The 20882-nt window shown below is 31.3% G+C and overlaps 3 protein-coding genes and 1 pseudogene across 5 annotated transcripts; 1 reads left to right on the top strand and 3 right to left on the bottom strand.

Annotated features, from left to right (window-relative positions):
- Positions 1-331: 331 nt before the first annotated feature.
- LOC110422038 (MDIS1-interacting receptor like kinase 2-like) lies at positions 332-3560 on the bottom strand. Of its 3 annotated transcripts, none has more exons than XM_089784454.1 (3): positions 3019-3560; positions 937-1935; positions 332-758 (listed from the first exon to the last, which is right to left on the bottom strand). In XM_089784454.1, the coding sequence occupies exons 1-3, from the start codon at positions 3308-3310 to the stop codon at positions 406-408; spliced, it is 1644 nt and encodes a 547-aa protein (XP_089640580.1). In that variant the 5' UTR covers positions 3311-3560; the 3' UTR covers positions 332-405. The 3 variants fall into 3 exon arrangements, with proteins under 3 accessions (XP_089640580.1, XP_089640581.1, XP_021291476.1); XM_089784455.1 differs by having other exon boundaries at positions 937-1791; XM_021435801.1 differs by having other exon boundaries at positions 937-3560.
- Positions 3561-4824: 1264 nt separating this feature from the next.
- Positions 4825-7091, bottom strand: LOC110422282 (uncharacterized). Its single transcript, XM_021436137.2, has one exon. The coding sequence runs from the start codon at positions 7013-7015 to the stop codon at positions 4934-4936; it is 2082 nt and encodes a 693-aa protein (XP_021291812.1). The 5' UTR covers positions 7016-7091; the 3' UTR covers positions 4825-4933.
- Positions 7092-8722: 1631 nt separating this feature from the next.
- Positions 8723-10195, bottom strand: LOC110421517 (putative F-box protein At4g22660; annotated as a pseudogene).
- A 4524-nt stretch (positions 10196-14719) lies between these two features.
- LOC110422165 (Calcium-binding EF-hand family protein) lies at positions 14720-15970 on the top strand. The gene is given in 4 exon segments (XM_021435958.2): positions 14720-14889; positions 14892-15257; positions 15480-15575; positions 15658-15970. Coding segments are annotated over 4 exon segments (678 nt in total). The 5' UTR covers positions 14720-14775; the 3' UTR covers positions 15760-15970.
- The last annotated feature ends 4912 nt before the right edge of the window (positions 15971-20882 follow it).

Below are 20882 nucleotides of genomic sequence, written 5' to 3'. Positions count from 1 at the left end.
GATTTTCTCCTCTAGAAGAACAGTAGGGTTATCATTACCAATCAAATAATGCATTGACTAGAAGAAAGTCGGCTGATAGCCATTCAAGTTAGTGGTGGAAATGTTGCCCACATAGTGGACTAATCAGAAGAAGCCAAGAAGACCTATGTGATGGAGATTCAAGTCAATGGTGGAGCCAGGAATCTGGGTCATTCTTAATTTATCATCTGTCAATGAGTTTGCTTCTGCTTTGGTTTTTATTATTGTTTCCAATCCTAGGAAGTTTTCTTCACATATTTACCGAAGCTTGAAAACATGTGAAGCACAAAAAAAGAAGCCGCTGGAGGTTTTAATTGACTGCTGCATCATATATCAGACAACATTAAACAAATCAAAGAACTTGCGATCAAAGCACAGTACAGAACTTTAAAGTAGTTTTTCTAGTTTAATCATGTCCAGTGGATCCAACAAAGGTGGCTTTTGGGCTGAAAGCTGGTGAGAAACTTGTTGCATGGTTGGCCGAAACTGTGGACTGGTATGCAGGCAGGAAAATGCTAACTTTGCAGTGAAGACTACTTCCTCTGCTACCTGGTCTATTGGAGGTGGAAGCCGATGATCCAATAAGTCCTTGAGTGAAATTCGGTGGGTGGTGATTGATGTTGGCAGTGAGAGAGACAATAACAGATCTTCTGGATGCTTTCCCATTATGATTTCCAATGTCAACACCCCATAGCTATAAACATCACATTTTTCATTTGCTTCCATTCCATAAGCTAGCTCTGCAATGTAAAGATTTCTTTTCGTTTTAGAACATTCAAAGGAATTGCTAATTTGTGAAAGAATTGAAGAGGTCTTATCCTGAGAGCGTGAATTGACTGATAAACCAAGGCTCAATCATGCTTTATTATCTTTAGTATTTTAACAATAATTTAAAAACTAGGATGGTAGAAAATGTACCTGGAGCAAAGTATCCAACAGTGCCTGCAAATGAAGTCAACTTGGATGAATCAGGATTTAAAATCCTAGCAGTACCAAAGTCTGAAACGCGAGCTTCATACTCTGAATCCAACAAAATGTTGTTGCTCGATATGTCTCTATGAATTACAGGAGGAAAACATTCATGATGCATATAAGTTAAAGCGTTTGCCACAGCTTTTACAACTTGTATCCTCTTATTCCAGTCTAACTCCCTTGCTTTTACCTCACGTTTAAGTATCTTTGCCAAGCTTCCCCCTTCAAGATACTCATAAACCAAAAATGAGTATTTAGCATGAGAACAGAAACCATAAAGCTTGACAATGTTTCGGTGCTTTACTTCTGTCAATGCATTGACCTCGTTGCTGAAAGATTTGAGATTGGCCACTTCATCATCATCCAATTCATGAAGCTTCTTCACAGCAACAACTTGTCCTGTTGGAAGCTTGGCTCTGTAAACACTTCCAGACCCACCTTTTCCAATGCAGTATTTGGAGTTGAAGTCCTCTGTTGCTTGAATGATGCATTCGTGCATCAATTTCCCATCAAAACCCCATATGGTGAAACAATTTTCCTTTTCCTGTTCTCTTGTTTCAATCATATTCTTTGCACTGCGTGACCGAGTAAAGAGTGTTGCAGCAATGATGAACAAAAGGATTAAAGTAGCCAAAAGGGGGGCTACAATTGACATCAAAACTTTTTTGCTGAGTTTCCCCTTGGATTTTTTTACCATGGTGCGGCAGGTCTCCATAGCGGTTGTGTTGCCACACAAGCCTTTGTTATGTTCAAGTGCTTCTGCTGGTGCTCTTCTGAAGGCTATATTGCTAGGGAGAGGACCTGCCAACATATTGTAGGATACATCAACAGTTGTCAAGCTTAACATCTCGTCAAAGGTGGTGGGAATATAGCCGGAGAGCTGATTGTGGGAAAGATTGAAGTTTTCCAGGCTCTTTAGCAATCCAAGTTCTGATGGTATTTCTCCTGTCAGCAAATTGAGGCTAAGATCAAGATTCTGGAGAGAGCCTAGACGACCAATTTGGAAGGGTATCTTTCCAGTGAACCAGTTATTGCTCAAATTCAAGTACAGTAGTTTTGAAAATTGTCCTAATTGTCCAGGAATTGAACCACTTAATCTGTTTGCTGCAAGGTTAAGTTTTGCTAAATCAGACAGAAACCCAAGCTCTGTAGGAACACTGCCTAAAAGTTTATTATCATTCAGTTCGAGACTGAACAACAATGCCAAGCCACCTAGCTCCTTTGGGATCCTACCTGCTAGTTGATTTGCGGATAGGTCAAGAATCTGTAGGTTGGTCGCTTTGGCAAGCTCAGCAGGTATTGGGCCAACTATCTTATTGTTGGAAATCTTGAAGCTAGTCAGGTTATGACTCAGGCCCCAGTTTCGCAAAAGCTTGCCAACGAATTTATTGTAACTCAAATCAATATAGTTCAAGTTTGGGTATACGCCAAAAACCTCTGATATGTTTCCTATGAGTTGATTCTCTTCAAAACGAACTCTAACAAGGCTGCTGCAGTTTTTCAAGTCTTTCGGGATAGGACCTACAAAATGGTTTGTGTGCACGGATAGTCTTTCGAGTAAGCCACCAGAGCATATACGATCTGGTAGGTAGCCAGACAACCTGTTAGTTCCCATTAACAATATCTTCATTGCTGTAAGGTTGCTAATTTCTGCAGGAAGTTGACCACTGAGGTTGTTCATGGGCAGTTTTAGATCAGTAAGGGATGTCATCCTTCCTACCTCTTTAGGGATGTGACCAGTCAAGTGATTAAGTGACAGGTGCAATCCAGTGAGCTTCGTCAAGTTCCCAATCGTGGGGGGAATTGATCCGGAAAGTTGATTGTTATTAAGGTAAAGTATGTTCAAGTTGGCTAAGTTTCCTACGGACTCTGGGATAAAACCATTAAGATTGTTTGCTGAGAAATCAAGGTAGGATAGTTCTGAGAGATTACTGATATGGGTAGGAATGGTTCCATAAAGTGAGTTGTTACTAAGGTCCAGGCTAAGAAGGTTAGGGAAGGATATGAAATTAAAATTCTGGAGCGTACCTTTTAATTGGCTGTTCGTAAGGTTTATATGGATGATGCTACCAAATTTATCACAAGTGATTCCGAACCACCTGTCACAAGGAGAAGTATCATTGCTCGGAGAAAAGTCCCATGAAGAAAGTAGATCAGAAGATGATTTGTCAAGGCTGTCTTTCCATTTGAGAAGAGCCTCTAGTTCTTGTCCATTTTCACTATTGGCCAAAGAAGCAAAAACAGCTACACTTGAAGAGGAAAGTAGGGCAATGACAAATAACAAAACTTTGAGTTTAACAATCTGGATGAACGATGCCATGACTTTGGCAGCAGAGATTGATCAGAAGCAATGAGAAAAACTGAATAGCCCTCTTTCTCATCACTATCTTTTGTATCTATGTTTTGACTTACTACATGACAATTAGCCTGATTTTTCTAAAATGCTGATGCCCCTTGGAAGGGAAGAGGAAAGAAATGGTTTGAAAATGAGATCTGGTTGGACTGCATATCTTTTCTATGTGCAATGGGTCTTTCTCTTGACAAGAAGACTTTCCTAAAGGACTAGGTATGAAATTAGAAAAAGATTGGTTTGGTGAACTATTAAAAAGGCTTAGTGGTGTCTAATCAGACTCGTAGGCATAGAAGGCAAGACTTGCTTCAGCTTTCCCACAAGCTAATTAGCTATTTGTTGTCAATGCATCCAGCAATGCAGCCAAACATTTTCCGTTTCTTTGTTTTCGACTTTTTTGTCCCATGGAAAAGGAGACTAGAAACCCAGTTCCACACTATATTTGAGCATTTCACTGCTTGTTAGCCGAGATTGGTAGACAATCATGACTGGGTCATGAAGCCAGTGTTGAGTTCAGAATAGCATTATCTCCGATGAGCATATTTGTTCTATTGATCCAATGTCTGGTTTAAACAAATCTCAGATCTCCAATAAGTTTTTCTTTTTTTTTTGAAAGTTAGAGTTCATTCATAAAAAAAAAAGTTCATATACAAACAAATGAAGGTCAAAGACTGGTAAGAGCACTGTTTTGACTCGCTGATGACAAACTGGTAGACGGAAAATATCAGAAAAAGAAACCTTACCTTTTAAACCATTCATCTTAGCATTTACAAATAGCCCTTTAGCCAACACATCAATATAAAACCAAAGAAGAAGTCAGTAAGACAAGGAAACATAACCAGGGTGCCTGTTTCCTTCTCTTGCTGCACTAAGCAAAGAACAACAAAATTCAAAACTCCCAGATTTACAAAGACCCAAACCGCTTGTTCTCCACTCATATCAAGGTGGTCCCTAGGCACCAAATACCACCATCGGCAAGGCTGAAACTAGTACCACATTAAACCCTGTACACACAAATCACGAATCTTGAAGAATAAAGGAGTCATCAAACCCCGTGAGAAAGTCGAGCAAAGCAGACAAAAGCATAACATGACAATTAAGGTAGAACTTGCAACAGGTCTGTGGCCCTTTCCACCCCCAGTTTGGCAAGGCTGTCTGCCAATAAGTTACAGTAATATTTGTAATAACCTGATTAACAAACCTTTCTCATTAAGAAAGAAAAGATCCCTTCTTGGTCATGGTCAATTTCGAGACAATATGGAGGGAATCTTCCTCCTTGTTCCATGGGTAGTGTTCACTTTGCTAACATATACATGATTTAAGTAGAATGCATGTTGGGGTTTACAGATCAGTAAGTAGGCTCTCTCCGATGGGAGAATAAATCAAATTATTCATTAGGTGCACCTGCATATGATATCCCCTGGTGAGTTCCAAGTTGATTCCAGTATTATTGCCAAACTTAGTGTAAGACACAAGGCATAACCTCAAACAAAGAACAAGTAATTATTCAAAACGACAAAACCTTCGCATCTATACTAGATGTCACCAGTATTTTCATAACCCAGAGCAAAACTTACAAGAAAGTTTTACATGTCAATCATAAACAACAAGTTTCTTGTATTCTTCACCAGCTATGGCTAATCCCATGACCTGCTCAGGGTTCACAATCCCACCTTCCTCCAAGAACAGAGTCAGTAGATTCTTGGAAAACCCACTCACCAGTGCTACTCCATTCTGCATAGCAACCACTGGAGTTGAAGATGAGTTTCGCAAGTTCCAAAAAACAATCTCCGGCACCCTGCTGTACCCAGACTCACGATACTTCCTCTGTATAACTTCATAATCCGTCTCCCACTCCTTCTGCAGTAAGGCCTGTCGATTATTCTTCCACTCCTCCAAACGCGCCTGCATTTTCTTCTGATACTCCTCCCAATTGTTCTTATCATTCTCTGCATCTTCATCACTGTTAATACCACTATCCATTTGCTCCCAATATTTGCTACCATTCCCAGTGGCTGCATCAAATTCCATATCACTGAAAACAAATATCCTCTTTACTAGTTGATCTTCACTGAGCTTTCCTTCCACTGCAACTGATAATATCTGATCAAAGACTTTCTGAAAATCTGTGTTAGCACCCCAGTCCATATCCCTCACAAACTGAGTCTTGTCTTTGAGAGTATCTCCCTGAATCAAGTGAAGCTCTGGATTTGCACTAAAAGTAATCACTTTTCCCTTCCAAGGCTCCTCACTGAGCTCAGAAACCAGCAGACCAAGAGCCACAGAAACCTCCATTGGTATCCCTTCCATACTCCCGGAAACATCACAAACTGCAATACAATTTGTCAACTTCCCCTTCTTTCCAAGATCTCCTACCATCCTAGACCACTGTAGCTCGGCCACCTCCCCACCATCTTTATCATTCAGTGACCCAATGATTTCATGGGGAAGCAACGCTCCTGCAGCAATCTTCGCCTTCCCAGTCTTCACCTTCTCAAGATACTCTTGAAACCTCTCATTATCATGCTTTGCAAACAACTCCTTGTAATTCTTCATTGCCACAGATGCAACCCTATTGTAAGGAAGCAAGTTCCATGCATTTGCACTCATGTAAACCTCCGGCAACTCAAGTGCCTTATGCAATGGAACAAGCACTTGTTTCCTCAGTCTATCCCTTACCCTATACGCATAATGCCCTTCCTCTAATTCCTTGTACTCTTTCTCACTCTCACGCGGGAAAACTCTCCGGCCAATCCCCTCACATATCAAAGTAGCCTTATCATAAGACGAATCAATCGAAGGACACCATTTCGCAGCCAAACTTAACTTTAACAAGTTCCCGTCATTCAAATTCTTAATGTCAGATTTCAAGTACTCAGCGAACAATTCAGCAACACAATCAAACAAAAACCGATAGTTAGAATCAAAGTTATACTTATCTAAAGCCCTTTGCGCTTTTGCTTTCTCCCTCTCTTTCCTCATAATCCTAGCTTTCTCTTTGTCAATTCCACTACCCATTTCCTCCACAGTTCCTAAAATCCCATCGATTTCTTTATCTGAAATCTCTTCTTTTCCATCACTTTCTAGCTTGAATCTTCTCGAAGGCTTACTTTTCCTCGAAAATCTTTTCCGTCCTCTTTTTCTATCCTTGAATTCCTTTTTCTGGATCTTTCTCAATTCAGGTCCTTCCAGGATCCGGTAAAGAATCTCTGGGAAATCCTTAAAATACCCAAATTCAGCAATAGACTTAAGATTAGACGCAAGGGTTTTGGGATGATTACTATAAAGCCAAATTGCCGCCGTGTAAAACCCTTCTTTATCAGATTTCCCCGTCCCTCTTACACCCCTGAGATTACAAATCAATTTTAGAGTGGTTAAAGCATCGTGTGCCCAAGCCAATTCCAGCCGTTTGGTTAACTGGTCAGACGGCGTATCAGGAACCACGTGAAAGAAAAAGTCCAAACAGGCATTGCCGGATGAAAGAAAAGTTGGAGAAAAATTTTCCGTTCTTCCCCTGCGTGGTTCTCCGGTGAGTTTGAAGTCTGCGGCTTGAGTAGTCAGAGATTGCACGATAGGGTCGCTGCTGACGGTGGTGTTTGTGGTGGAGGAGGGGTTTAACGTTGGTTCAACAGCGTGTATCGCCGGCGGGCCGTAAAGTTGAGCGATGGAAGTCATATTGTTCTTGAAGTGTGAAAAGAAATGTTTTGGAATTTCATCGCACTTATCATCGGTATATAAAGCACGACAGAACACGTCACCTCAGGAAGAATCAAAGCTATTTGGACCCCAAGTTTTGGGTTTAATGCTGAAATTGGTTTAACCACTTGGAAAGAACACGTCACCTCAGGAAGAATAAGAGCTACTTGGACCCCAAGTTTTGGGTTAAATGCAAAAATTGAGTTAAATATTAAAAAAATTTTAAATTAAGGTAAAATATTTTAATTATAATAATTAAAAAATGATTTTTTTTATTTTTTTATAATTAAGAGGTAAATAGATAGACGGATAGAGCATATATCACACGTGATAAAAAATTATTTGAATTGATGATATGATAATTAATTCAGAAATAATTATCACATATCATGTTGAAAATATAATTATTATACATAATATTAAAATTTTAATTATTATTGAAAAATATAATTATTATACGTTATGTTAAAGATTTAATTATTATACATAATATTGAAAATTTTAATTTTTATACGTCATGATGAAAAAGTTATTACACGTTATATTATATTAAAAAATATCAACATTTATTATAAAAATAATAAAAAATAAAAAACGCGTGTTTTACATGCGTCAGACACCTTTCATTCTAATTTTTTATTATAAAAAATAAAAAACGTTTGACCTTAATTGTTATAATTAAAATGTTTGATAAAAATAAAAAATTTTGATCTCAAATTGGACATTTAGTCCAAATTTGTGATTATGAGATTAATTAAAAATCAATTTGCAATAACCATGGTAAAATATATTCATCCAAGTTTGATAAAAACCAAAGACAGTGACAATAATAAACCAAAGAGACTTTTTTGCAATTTGCCAGCCATCCGGAATCATTCTTTCCATTGTTTCCAGACTCACCCTGATCAAATGCAATTTGCCAGCCATGAGAGTTACTTCCAAAGCACTGGCTGCACATCAATTTTATTAGTCATTTCAACACAATTGTAAAACTACATATGAAAGTAGGCCAAGGCCGACATATTATAATGCTGCAACCCATGCTGCTGCCTAGGTAGACTTTACATTTATAAATGGATAATTGCTGATATTATAACCAGAACTCCTCTAAAACATCCACAATTTGACTCAAACTCCCTAAGCTTAGTCTTTGTGGTAAGAATATAGGATTTAAGTAGAAACTTTAAAATATCTTTAAAAAAAAAAAGAAATTTTAATTATTTCTCTGAAACCACCCAATTTGACATGCAATTTTGTTACAGTACTATTTATCTATTCTGATCTTAGCCTCAAAAATAACATAGATGCTTTTCACCAACTGTTGTCATTTGTACAAGAACATAACTTACAATTTGCAATGCTTTAATTTTGCATGAATATCAATAGGTTTAATAGCAATACTGCAAAAACAACAGCAACCCAAGAACACTATTTGAAGGTTTTGCAAAACCAATTAAAGAAAACAAACTAATTGGGCTGCCTTATATATGAAGTTTCTTTCGTAAACTACATAGCCAAAATAGAAGCTGAGGAGTCTACATTCATTATTAATGAAACTATTATTCACTACAAGAGCTAATCTTTCACATACATCATCAAAAGCCTTTCTTAACATAAACCATACATGATAATCTACGAAAGTTAGTGTCGAGAAGAAAGGCAGTTGCTGCAGACTGTAAGGCTTCTCTAGTATGGCTTGGGGTTTGGGATGATTAAACAGGGTGGTGGCAGAATATTATCTAAAGAGAATTCATATATTGGCTTGACACTTCCATCATTCAGGTTGTATATGCCCATATCATGACCTCCACATAAGTAATCTTCTGTCATTCTATCCCAATTATTATCAGTGTAAGTTAAGCTCTCTTCACAGTTGGGAAAAGATTGAGCTGAAACTGAAACAGACTGGTTTCCACAAAAAACAAAGCACGATTGTCCAAAGAGTTCATCTCCACCCATTTTAGCTCATTGAAATCCAACTTATAAACGTGAAATAAAAATGTGTTATAAGGACAAACCTTAGGCTGTATGCCGATCGCATATAAAAAATCTTTTTCACAAACCAGTTTCCCATCCGAATCCACAAACTCGCCAATAAACCTCACCAGTAGCAGGATATCCCCTCATGATTCGACCAAGTATTACCTGCTAGTACAAAGATCTCTCAAGGAATTTCTTTTGGCGAGTGACTTCTCAGGAAAAGGAGCCACAGCATATCTAATTTTTCCCATAAAACCGCCTTGAAAATTCAATATTTCAATATTATTCCCCTCTCCCAGTGCTAAGAGATGATTTTCATGGCATATGATATCTTGGTAGGGCGGATGCCTAGCGTCAGGTGCTTCAGTCCAGCATCTGTCTTCATCATTATGATATGCAATCTTTTCATCATTGCACAGCAGGATCACATCATACTTTTCATTTTGTTACAATCGGGTTCTCCTGTCAATATGAAATATTCTCGTAGGTATTGCTTTTTATATTGACAATTTATTAGCCGAAAATAACCCTCAGAATCGTCAAAACATGCGACTTCACAGACACGATCCGCCTTTCTTTCCATTCTTTGTAAAGCTAGCAGAGCATATAATGAAGGAAGTCGGATTTTCACTTGCCTGAAAGGGTGGAATAGAAACGGGACAGCTTTTTCCTCCAAGAAAATGAGCCACCCGTTTAATGATCCAATGCAGCAACTTTCCCTGAACTTCTTCGGTATCTTTTTCAGGCTACAAACCTGACTTTCCCCAAGTTTCAAGAAGCCACTATAGGCATTGTTATCAACATCATATCCTCCTACTTCTTGTGAAGGAAGCACGAGCCAGGGCGTCCTTGGAACAAGCTCTTCTCCGAGTGAGTTCCAAGAGAAACAAACAACTTTCGCTCGAATAATATCAATGATATCAAGCCTGTTGAAGATAGACCACAACATATCAGCAGGAACTTGATCAACAAGGGTGGATGAATCATGACTTTTCCTCCTCCTCTTGGTGGAAGAACAAGCGGCCTTAAAAAAATAAATATTTAATAAAATTGTTATTAAATTATTTTTTATCACATTAAGGTAAATCTAACAAATTAAGATGTGATATTGAATAAGATTTATATTTGATGCACTGACAATGTATAGCTCTCATATACTGTCAGGGCATCAAATGGCATTACCATACTAAAAACTAAATTTAAAATTTTAAGGGATTTAAAAATAAATATTATTAATTTTAAAAAAAGTAACCAATCTCTTCTTCTTCTCATATTATTCTTCTCCCCTTATAATTTCAAAACTCTACATACTTAATTTTGATTCTTAAAGATAAAATTTATTTCAATCTTCTTCTCACCATTTTCTATATGTTGTGATTGTTTATTTATCACTTTTAGTTGATTAACAAAAGAAGCTTTTCGAACACCTTTGAAACTCAAACGATGAAGACATCATTCTAAAGTTTCAAGGTGACAATTAATCTTGTGGGAGTCACACAGCAAAAAGGAAAAATGAATTTTTGTTTACAATTTTTGTTTGGGGTTGTTTTCCGGTTCATTTGTTTATAGATGTAAAAGGAGTTTTGCTCGATAGATTTTTGTTTCGTCCTGTTTAATCTCCAGTGAACTTGGAATATGTGGACTTGCTGGGTGTTGAAGAAAGGCTAAGTTCTAGATTTTTTGAGTGCTGCACGTTGCTATGCAAGTTGGAACCTGCCGCATTTATATTCCCAACAGGCAATTATATTTCTTTAGGAATGATGTTTTGCTTTCCAAGTTTTTCAATTGCTTTATGCATTACATTCAACTAGCAAGTTAACCATTGCTCAACAAATCAAAGATTTTACTTCATTATCTATTATCATTTTTTCAAAGTAATTTCAAATAGGAGAGTGAAATAAATATTAAGAATTAAATTAAGAAAAAAAGTAATATAAATATTACTTTGAAGAATCAAAATTAAGAATTTAGGATTTTAGTTTGCAAAAAAAAAATTAGGATCTTGAATCTATTGTTGTTGAGGGATGAAGAGGAAAAGATTGAATAAGAAAGAGTTAGAGAAATAAAAAAAAATTTAATTTTTTTAAAAATAATAATATGTATTTTTAAGTCCCTTTCTAGTGCTGCTTGTCGTGGGATGGTCAGCCGATGAACGGGAGCATAGTCAACCGGTCATATTATTTAAGAAAAAAAATAGAGTAGAAAGAAGAAAAGGTGTTGTAGTTTTTTTTTCCATTTTCTATTAACGGTATTTATACTTTTGGATTTCATTATCCATTTCGAAAATTAATGGATTCAAGTGAAATTATGACTAAAAGTAAAAGGTGAGAATATTTTACAATTCTTCATTTTATTTTTGCTTCATTGATTTGTTTATTTATTTTTTGTTAATTTTGAGCATTTTGAGTTGATGCATTTGTTGGTTTTGATTATTTTCCATACATGAAATTCTTAAAATGTTTCTTAATAATATAAATTTTCAAATAAGATAGTTATTTTTCATGTTAATTTATTAATTAAAAATTAAAAAATATTTAATATTTTAAAATTAAAGTCTAAATTTGAAAAATTAAAACTTATAAAAAATAATTTATCATGTTTGAATTAAAAATAAATTAATTAATTAATATTATACGCATGTCGTGCGATATTTAATTGAAATATAATATATTGATTTATATCATTTTTAATTAATATTATAACGAATATATGATACTGGTACTTACGAATATAACAATATATAATTAAATTATTTTGTAGAAAGTTGTGTCTAGATAATGTGTTTTGTAAGTAGGGTTTGTTTGCAGGTGATTTTTTGTAACTTCTGTTTATCTAGTGGTATTAGATGGAGCTGCAAATTTGATGTTATATAGCATGGAAATGAGATGGCTTGCAAGAAGTGGTTAATGAAGAATTATATTTTGTGTGATCTTCAAGTTTAGGAAAGATGATAGATATCTTCCCATCAGTCTTGTGTAATGTTGTCATTTGGTATGTAATGACAATGAATGTCTTGAATGGTGTGGAATTAAGGGCAAAAAGAAATTGGTGGGGACAATGTGAATGCTTCACAAGGTACTGTTTGCTACGTGTCACGGTGTTATTTAAAGAGCCATGAGTGGACAATGAAAAATAAAAGTTGTCTTGGATGGCTATGATTTTACGATAGTTGTTCCGTTTTTTATTTTTGAATTGCACAAAGGTAGGTGGTTATGCAATAATGGTTCTTTTATGATGATGGTGTTGTTGTTGATGTGCAGGAAATAGCACGGAACCTTGATTTCTAGTGTTGTGTAATTATAGTTTGATTTTTTCTAAGTCAAGTCAAGAGCAAGATGGCTTTTGATGAGTTCGGATATCACCTTTGAGTACTTAATACATGAATTTGATTATATTTTTTTTAATTTTATGTAATTATAGATAAATTTATGTTATTAATTAAATTAATTAATTATATTGATTACTAATTAACTTGTAATATCTTTTAACATATATACTTTATACATTGTTATGTTAATTTATAAAAATATAATTATTATTACAATTTAAATATAAACATATTTATTTTCTATTTTGTTTAACGTTATCAAAATTATAACTTATAAAATTATTAATTATAAATATATACTTTATTTATATAAACTTATAATATAGGCACCTAGCTATTTTTTAATTTTATATAATTAAGGACAAACTCATATTATTAATTAAATTAATTCATAAAATTATGATTATTAATTAATTTATAACGTCTTTTAATATATATATATACTTTATATATTGTGTTAATTTTATAAGAATATATTTACTATTATATATATATACTTTTATTATATTTATTTTAAATATAAACATATTTATTTTTTGTTTTGTACAAAAATTATAACTTATAAAATTATTAATTATAATATATATATATATCTTCTCTGTATAACTTATATATATATACTTGTGAGATTAGAATAGTTTTGGAATCTTGTTAATTAAACCTGTAATGTTTTTACCTTGTTGTAAACTTGTAATGTTGTTTAAGTTGTTGTTGAATATTTGTTTTTAGTTATTAAGTTGATATTTGAGATATTTTTTATTATTTAAATTTTATTATTATTAATATGCTTTTATAGATTTAATTATTAGTGAACTATATGGAATATGGATAAGAAATATTATTAAAATTGATATAGGTAAAGATTCGGATTCAGATAATTGAGTACTCATTCAGAGCATTTTAATAATTTTTTTTATATAACTGAATTTTTAAACGAGTTTAAGTAATTATCGAGCAATAGGCACATATTAGAGTTAGGGTTGGATAGTAAATTTAAAAAATATTCGAATAGTTATAGGGTTTAGATACTTCAAAATTAGAAAATACCCTACTTGTTGACATCCTTTACCCAAATTGAATTCACTATGCTATGGGAGTTTTTTACTACCTAAAGAAGAGACTTGAAAGCATTACAGTTGCGAGGCTAACAAATTTGTTTTAAAAAAAAAATTGTACTTACTTATTTAGATTGATATGTTAGTGAAAAAGGGATATATTTTTGAATTTGTCATTAAATTTTTTTCATTATTTTATAAATAAATAAAATTTTCCATCCACTAGTCAACCTTTTGAATTGAAGATTTATTTAACGCAAATATAACATCAATATAGATATAAACCTTTAAAATTAAATTAGTATTTATCCTTTTTTTTTGTAACTTAGTATCATTTAAATTGATATATATACACCACATTTGGTAAAAGGAAATCAATATATATATATATATGAACATGTCTATATTGTGGAATAAGTCCCTGCGTATGTTTTTCCTAGAAAGTGGACATTATTGTCAGTTAAGATACAAGATTGGAAGAAATCTATCGAGTTGCAATTTATTTCATAATGTTGTTTCTACCTAGTATGGTGATCGTTATATAATGTTGCTGCCTACATGGTATAATAATTAGATAATTGTTCCTTTCAGCTTCTTAATTTCTTTGCTCAAATTCAAATTGTTTAGGAAAAAAATAATTCTTTAAGCTTGGACAGAGAGGGACGGATTGCGCCATATTGTTGAAACCTACTTCGAGGTTGCCCATTGATGTTTCAAGATGGAGATATTTAAATTGGTTTTGATAAAATGGAAGAAGCATCTTTATTGATAGAATTGTCAATTTTGTTTTATTTGTACTATTTTTCTTGTATAGTTAAATCAGCATGACTTAGGATACCAGTTGTGCGCCCACAAGGGACTCAAATTACACCCCACGCTCCAAGAAATTGCACTGGTCCCTTGACAGAAGAGCCTACAAGTTGGTTGAGTCGAACGGGTATTTATTGCTTGGAAATTGTCCAAGCAATTTCCATGAACCACCGCCCCTAATTTATATATGCAAACATCTATCATTGTCTGACTACCATTCATTTTCCCCTCTTACTTAATAAACATACACACAAGTTGGTAAAAGAAAAAAAAAATAAAAACTTATATCCTGAAAAATGTCCATATATATGTTCCTTTTAGAAAGTATATTTTGGAAATTGTCCATGCATATGTTTTTTCTAGAAAGTGAAATGGAATTTTCTTTGATTAATTCTTGCCGGTCCAATATGGGATGTGAGCAACTCCATTGACTTGCAAGTTTACATAGTATCATGATGGTTATATAATGTTGCTGCCTCCATAATATCATAATTAACCATTTGTCTTTTGCTTCAATTGAAATTATTCAGAAAAAAAAAAAAATTCATCCAAGCTGCGATAGAGAGATGGACGAATTGCGCCAGATTGCTAAAGCCTACTACGAGCTTGCCCCCAAAAATATTCAGAAGGAGGCTCAAAAGTTTTTCAATGAAATTGACTTCAATGGTGATAGGCCTAATTTATAGCGCTTGAAGAATTCCTGGAATTCATGAAGCAAAAACCATATAGTGCTTACAGGAGTTCTAATTTGTTCAAGGAGCTTTGCAGAGGAAACGGTGCCAACAAATTGGGGTTCATGGACGTCATGACTCTCTACTATATAGTTCAAAGTGGAAGGCCATTTTGCAATGGTTGTGATGAATTTATCAAAGATGTCTACTTTTGTTGCATGGAATGCTTCCACAGCTCCACCAAGTATTGCCTTTGCCTTCAATGTTACAAGGCCAAGAAATATAGAAATCACCCTCATCGTCAATTTTTGGATAACTTCACTTTGCGTGAAGCCAATAGAAGAAATGCATTAAATGGCGTAAAATTCCCAAATCAGGTTCGTCGGAACTAACTCGTAACCAAACTGAGAAACTTCTTCTGTTGATACAATTGTCAAGCTTGCTATAATTACTTTATTAAAATTTTATAATATTCGTATAGGTTAAAATCTACATGTTTGTGACAATATAATCAAACTCGTAATCAATGTATTTGCAAAATTTATATCATAATAATCCAAAAATTTTATATATTTGACCCTTGATTCAAGTTTTCTCAGGGTTCATCTCTGCGTATGTACGATGCGGAAGACGACGGAGAAAGCTCTGGTGCAATTGTTGCGGTGGGAGCAGCAATAGTGCTGTATAAAGATAAGGTAGTACCTGCTGCGCCTTTTTCTGTTAATTAATTTATATCCTTGCACTTAATGGTAATAATGACAATCCTCCCTCCTCTAGGAGAAGAAACGGGAGAAGATGAAGGCCGCGCTCAGAAGGTTTCAGAAAGCACTGCATGCTGGAGGAGCTGTCGATGCAATACCAAAGTGTAATATTCAGTGAAACGCAGGGATAAAGCCGTCAAAGTCTTTGCTTTAGGGTTCACAATTTTATATAATATAATTATTTATATTAAAAATATATAATAAAATATTTTTTAGATTAAGTAATTATGAAACTTTTTTGTCCCACTTCCTATCTTTTATTAATTTTTAATTATTTATGTCACTTTTTTATTTATGTAAAAGTTAAAATAATTAATAAAATTATATATTCTCTTACTTTCTCAATTATATGTCTAATAAATTTTTATTTTTTATCATTTCTCAATTTTCATAATACTAATAATTCTCAATAAATGTAATATGTTTTTAATGATCTCAAACTAATGATATTTTTTTAATTTTAATAAAAAAGATCTCATTTAAATATTTAAGCACTTTAAACCTTTAAAAATATTAAACCGTCCCTGGTGAAAAGAATTCTTTTAACATGTAGATTTACAATTTGAGATTGGTGTTGATTTGTATGATCTAATAAGTTAAGACTCATTTCAAAATGGACTAATGAATAACTTCACTAAATGGGGGTTGTTGTCGTTGTGATCGTCAATATCATTATCATTGAAATATTGTCATTGTAATTTTTTTAAAAAAATTCAAGTAAAAAGATTTTTTAATAATTATTTATGATTTTGTTCATGTAAAAATTTTTATTATTATTGCAAAAGATTTATTAAAATAGACAATTTGTACTTGACAAATGTGAAATGAATGATTTCCTCCCATATTTATCTTTCTTTATTTTACCTGTTTATAAATTCATCTCATTTTATCACAATATATAAATAAAACTAAGATTTTTATTAAAAAACGTGATCTATCATTCATTCTTTATTTGTTTAAAATTATTTTTGTAATTTTATAAATTTATAAATTCATTTTACATCAAATAGTTTGTTATTTTTACATAAAACATAAAATGTTTGTATTGTGAAATGTAAAATATCAATCTATATAGATTTCTTTGAAAATGTTTTCTGAGAATGGTTCAATGAATAGATTATATACAAATCTGGTTTGATACAAGAAGAGACTTAAATTTTAAACCTTTTTAATTAATAAAACTTAAAAAAGAAAAAATTGTTTCAATCTCTTGAGTTTAATTTAATACCTCGTGCATATTTTAGATTATTTTTCTCTCATAACTTAAAAAATAAAATGAAGTGAAATTGCAGAAAAACTATTAGATTCAGACAAAACATATGATACACCTTACTCAAAATCTTCGTCAGCTAAAAGACAACAGTGGACCCCATCAGATCGAAGATCTCTCCAAAATATCCATGCTTACCCTAAAGAAGCTAAAAACAAAAAAGAATTTATATAATACAAATATTTTTAACATGAGAAGACAAACAACGAGAGGAAGAATCAAGAGAAATTCACATAAATTTTATTATTTTATTATATTTAATTAATGTTTTAATATTTTTATCATAAAGTAAATGAGTGTTTATAATTAATAATTAATTTAAATGTCATTTTTTATTTTATATTTATATAATATTAATGGGTGAAGTGAAAAATTATGTTATTGTGATGGATTTGCATGCTAAGTCACAACATTTAAGCAGGTTATATCAATATTAAGTGTCATAAAATGACAAGTAATGTTTTAATTAATAATATTTTGATTAGAGATAAAAATTTATTTAATTTTAAAAAATATAAAATTATAATTAAATAATATAAAAATTATTTAAATTTTTTTGAATAATTATGGATTTGTTAAATGCTGCATGCCAAAATAACTTTTTTTTTTTCGTTTCTTGGTGGCGAGAAAGGAATTGAAGAGAGCAGAAAAAAAAAAAAAGCTGAACTTCTATTGCGTCAAAAACCTCTAACCCACTCCCCAAGAAAAAAAAAGAAAAACTTGGGGAATTTTCTGAAAAGCTTTTATCGGGTTCAGTTCCTTAATTTTCCCACCACAAAAGGTGAGAATTGAGAGTTGTATGTGAAAATTGAGTCAAGCATATTAAATTATTTTATTATTTATTATTTATATTAATTATTAAATAAAAATTTATTTTAAAGAAACATTAAGAAAATTTATAAAAAAATTTAAAAATTTTATATAATATGAAAAAAAATTTAAAAATTTTGGATCATGGCCCCATGCCGGCTACAGCCCTGAGGATAATAGCTTTTTTTGTTAGTTGTTTTTAGATTTAATGAATTATTTTTTTTATCTGGTTACGCCATAGTGTTATATTTTTATCTAATGGTATAGATATGTAAAAATACCATATATGTGGTCCATTTTTGTAAATGATTTATTTGTTTCAAATTTATTGTCTTGGTTTATAAATTTGATCGGGTTGGAAGCAAATTAATGAGATTTTATTTAAATTATTCGAGAAAAACTTATTTAGATTTCAACAAAGACATGATCAGATTGTTTTAGATCACTAAAACTTACATGAGCTAGTTGACCCAATCTAAAAAGGAAATTGGTTAAAGAGAGACTAGAACAGAAAACTCCTGTGAGTGGAGATGAAGTCGTAAGCAATAGTCTTCCTGTTTTTTTTTTCTTCCTTGCTTAATTTTTTTTTTAATTTTAAGTATTTGGAGTTGATGGGTTTGTTGGTTTTGATTCTTTAGATTGCATTACGATTCCTTGATAGAACCAAGTTTGATTCTAATTGGGATAGAGTATCTATTTTCTAAGTTCAAGGTTGTGAATTTATTTATTTTATTATGTTTTGGTTTAAGGAAACTTAAAAATTTAAATTATTAATTAATTTTAGTTGATTATTTGGAGTATCTGTTCTCTCCTTATAATGCAAGAGAAGTAACGAAGAGTTGGAAGGTGGAAGAGTAAAAAATTATCATTTTCACTATATAACTATTGGATATAATTTTTGAATTTGAATTAAAGTTACTTTTTTGGACTAGAAAAGATTTTGTTAAAAAGGAAAAATGATGCACGTGCAAATTTTCAATTCTTTACCCATTTATAACACTCACTGTTTAAAGAATTCAATTTTTTACTTAATTATTCGCTTACTATGATTTTCTTCTATTTATGACATTAATGAAGCTTATTTAAAAGATGGAATAGTCACTTCAAAATTTGATGGGCAGAGTATATTGTTAGAGATGGTATGTGTGATTTCTCTCTATTATTTATTTTTAATTGTCTTAAATCATCTATTCATTTAATTGTTGATTAGTGATGTTAACAATAATTAGTGAAAAACATTATTTTTAAATAATAAAAACCAAAAATGTCATTTTGAGGGTTTTTTTTAAAATTTTATCCATGTTTTCAATATATAATTTCAATAATTGGATAAGATAAACTTAAAATTAATATTGCTTCATATCGTACGTATGTGATGCAGTACACGTGTGATACTTGATTAAAACTAGTAAAGATAAAGGAACACTAGTTGAAAGAGAAAAAAGACCAACAAACTTAAATAAAGTTTTCGTAATTTTATTAATTGGATAGGATAAAGCCTAAATAATATATTGTTTCATATCGTACGTGTGTCGTGCAATACACATATGATATTTAATGATAACAATATAATATATAAATTTATATAACTTTTTATTAATATTGTAACAAATCGTATAATACATATTGCGTGTCATATATATATATATATATATGAAGAAATTAATTAAAGAGGGTAAATGATTAAGAGTCATTGTTTTGTATCATATGTGTATCATGTGATACACATACAATATTTAATGATAGCAATATAATATATAAATTTGTACATTTTTTCATCAATATTGTAACAAATCGTATAATACATATCGCATGTCATATATATATATATATATACGAAAAGAAAATTAATTAAAGATGATGAAGGATTGGAAACTCCTGAAAATGGTGATGTAGTTGAAAGTAATGAGTTTCTTCTTTTTATTCTTATTTCATTGATGTGTTTATTAATTTTTTTTGTTAAATTTGAGTATTTGAGTTGATGCGTTTATTAGTTTTAATTATTTACTTTGCTTTACACTAAAATTTTGAGAACCAAGTTTTATTTTTTATTTAAACTCTTAAAATATGTATTTTCATATTAATTTATTAATTAAAAATTAAAAAATATTTAATATATTAAAGTTAAAGGGAAATATGAGTTTTTTAATATTTTTTGTTTAAAATGTAAATTTTAAATATTAAAATTTATAAAAAATAATTTATCATGTTTCGATTAAAAATAAATAAATAATATTTTTTTAATAATTAGATAAGATAAAAGTTAAAAAAATGTATTATTTCATATCATTCGTGTGTCGTGCGATACATGCATGGGCAAACCCATGTGAGTGGTGTCACATGACACTGCTCAACAAAAAAAAGTATTTATTTATTATATTTTTTAAAAATTATGTATATTTAATAATATTATGACTTACTATTTTTTTGTAATTTTGTAAGAAATGAGGTCAAAAGGTAGATTTTATTAAAAAATTTATATATTAATAATATTTAAATATTCTCTTTAAAAAAATTTAAGTATTATCAAAAAGTATATTTATTAAAAAATAATTTCAATATTAATATTTAAATTTTACTTTTAGAATTTTAAATTTTATTAAAAAAGTCAAAACCTAAATTAGTTTCCGCCTTCAAAATTATAATTTTACTCTTGAGATCTAAAGTGACTTTCTTCTTCTTGATCTTTGGCATTGTCTTTCACTCTCTCAAAGCAACTCAATTAAATTTTAATTGTAAGTAATTTTAATCTAAATTAAGTTTTTAAATATTTCATGTGTAAGCATTTTTTGATTAATTTGATAGTTTAGATTCATAATTATAATTTTAAAATTATTAGTCTTTCTTTTTTTGATTTATTTTGTAGATACTGATTATTTGATTTTTATATTTAACTTTATATGATTTGTAGATTGCTATATTTAGTTTTAATTAATGAAAAGAAAATTATCATATTATTAGTTGTTGAACTTGATAATTTGTTATGTAAGAACATATTTTATTTAATTCTAATATTTTAGTTTATGCTAATGAGTTTTTAATAAGTTTTTATAATTTTAGATAAATAAGTCATAAAAAAATATTTTAAAAAAATTATTTCAAAAGAATCAGATCCAAACAATAACGACAACAAAATTCTACTAATGATCATAGTCAACAAT

This window comes from Theobroma umbraticum, unplaced genomic scaffold (assembly GCF_002168275.2).
Source record: "Theobroma umbraticum cultivar Fairchild unplaced genomic scaffold, ASM216827v3 scaffold_130.0, whole genome shotgun sequence".
NCBI classification, from domain to species: Eukaryota; Viridiplantae; Streptophyta; class Magnoliopsida; order Malvales; family Malvaceae; genus Theobroma; species Theobroma umbraticum.
The sequence above is the reverse complement of the archived record's forward strand: the minus strand, read 5'-3'. Positions and strand labels throughout refer to the sequence as shown.

What these genes read in the sequence shown, in the direction of transcription:
- LOC110422038 (XM_021435801.1), bottom strand. Translation starts at nt 3,310, where the DNA reads ATGGCATCGTTCATCCAGATTGTTAAACTCAAAGTTTTGTTATTTGTC. An exon ending in TGTTGGATACTTTGCTCCAG is followed by an intron (nt 759 to 936) that starts GTACATTTTCTA and finishes TTTACATTGCAG; the next exon opens with AGCTAGCTTATGGAATGGAA.
- LOC110422282 (XM_021436137.2), bottom strand. Translation starts at nt 7,015, where the DNA reads ATGACTTCCATCGCTCAACTTTACGGCCCGCCGGCGATACACGCTGTT.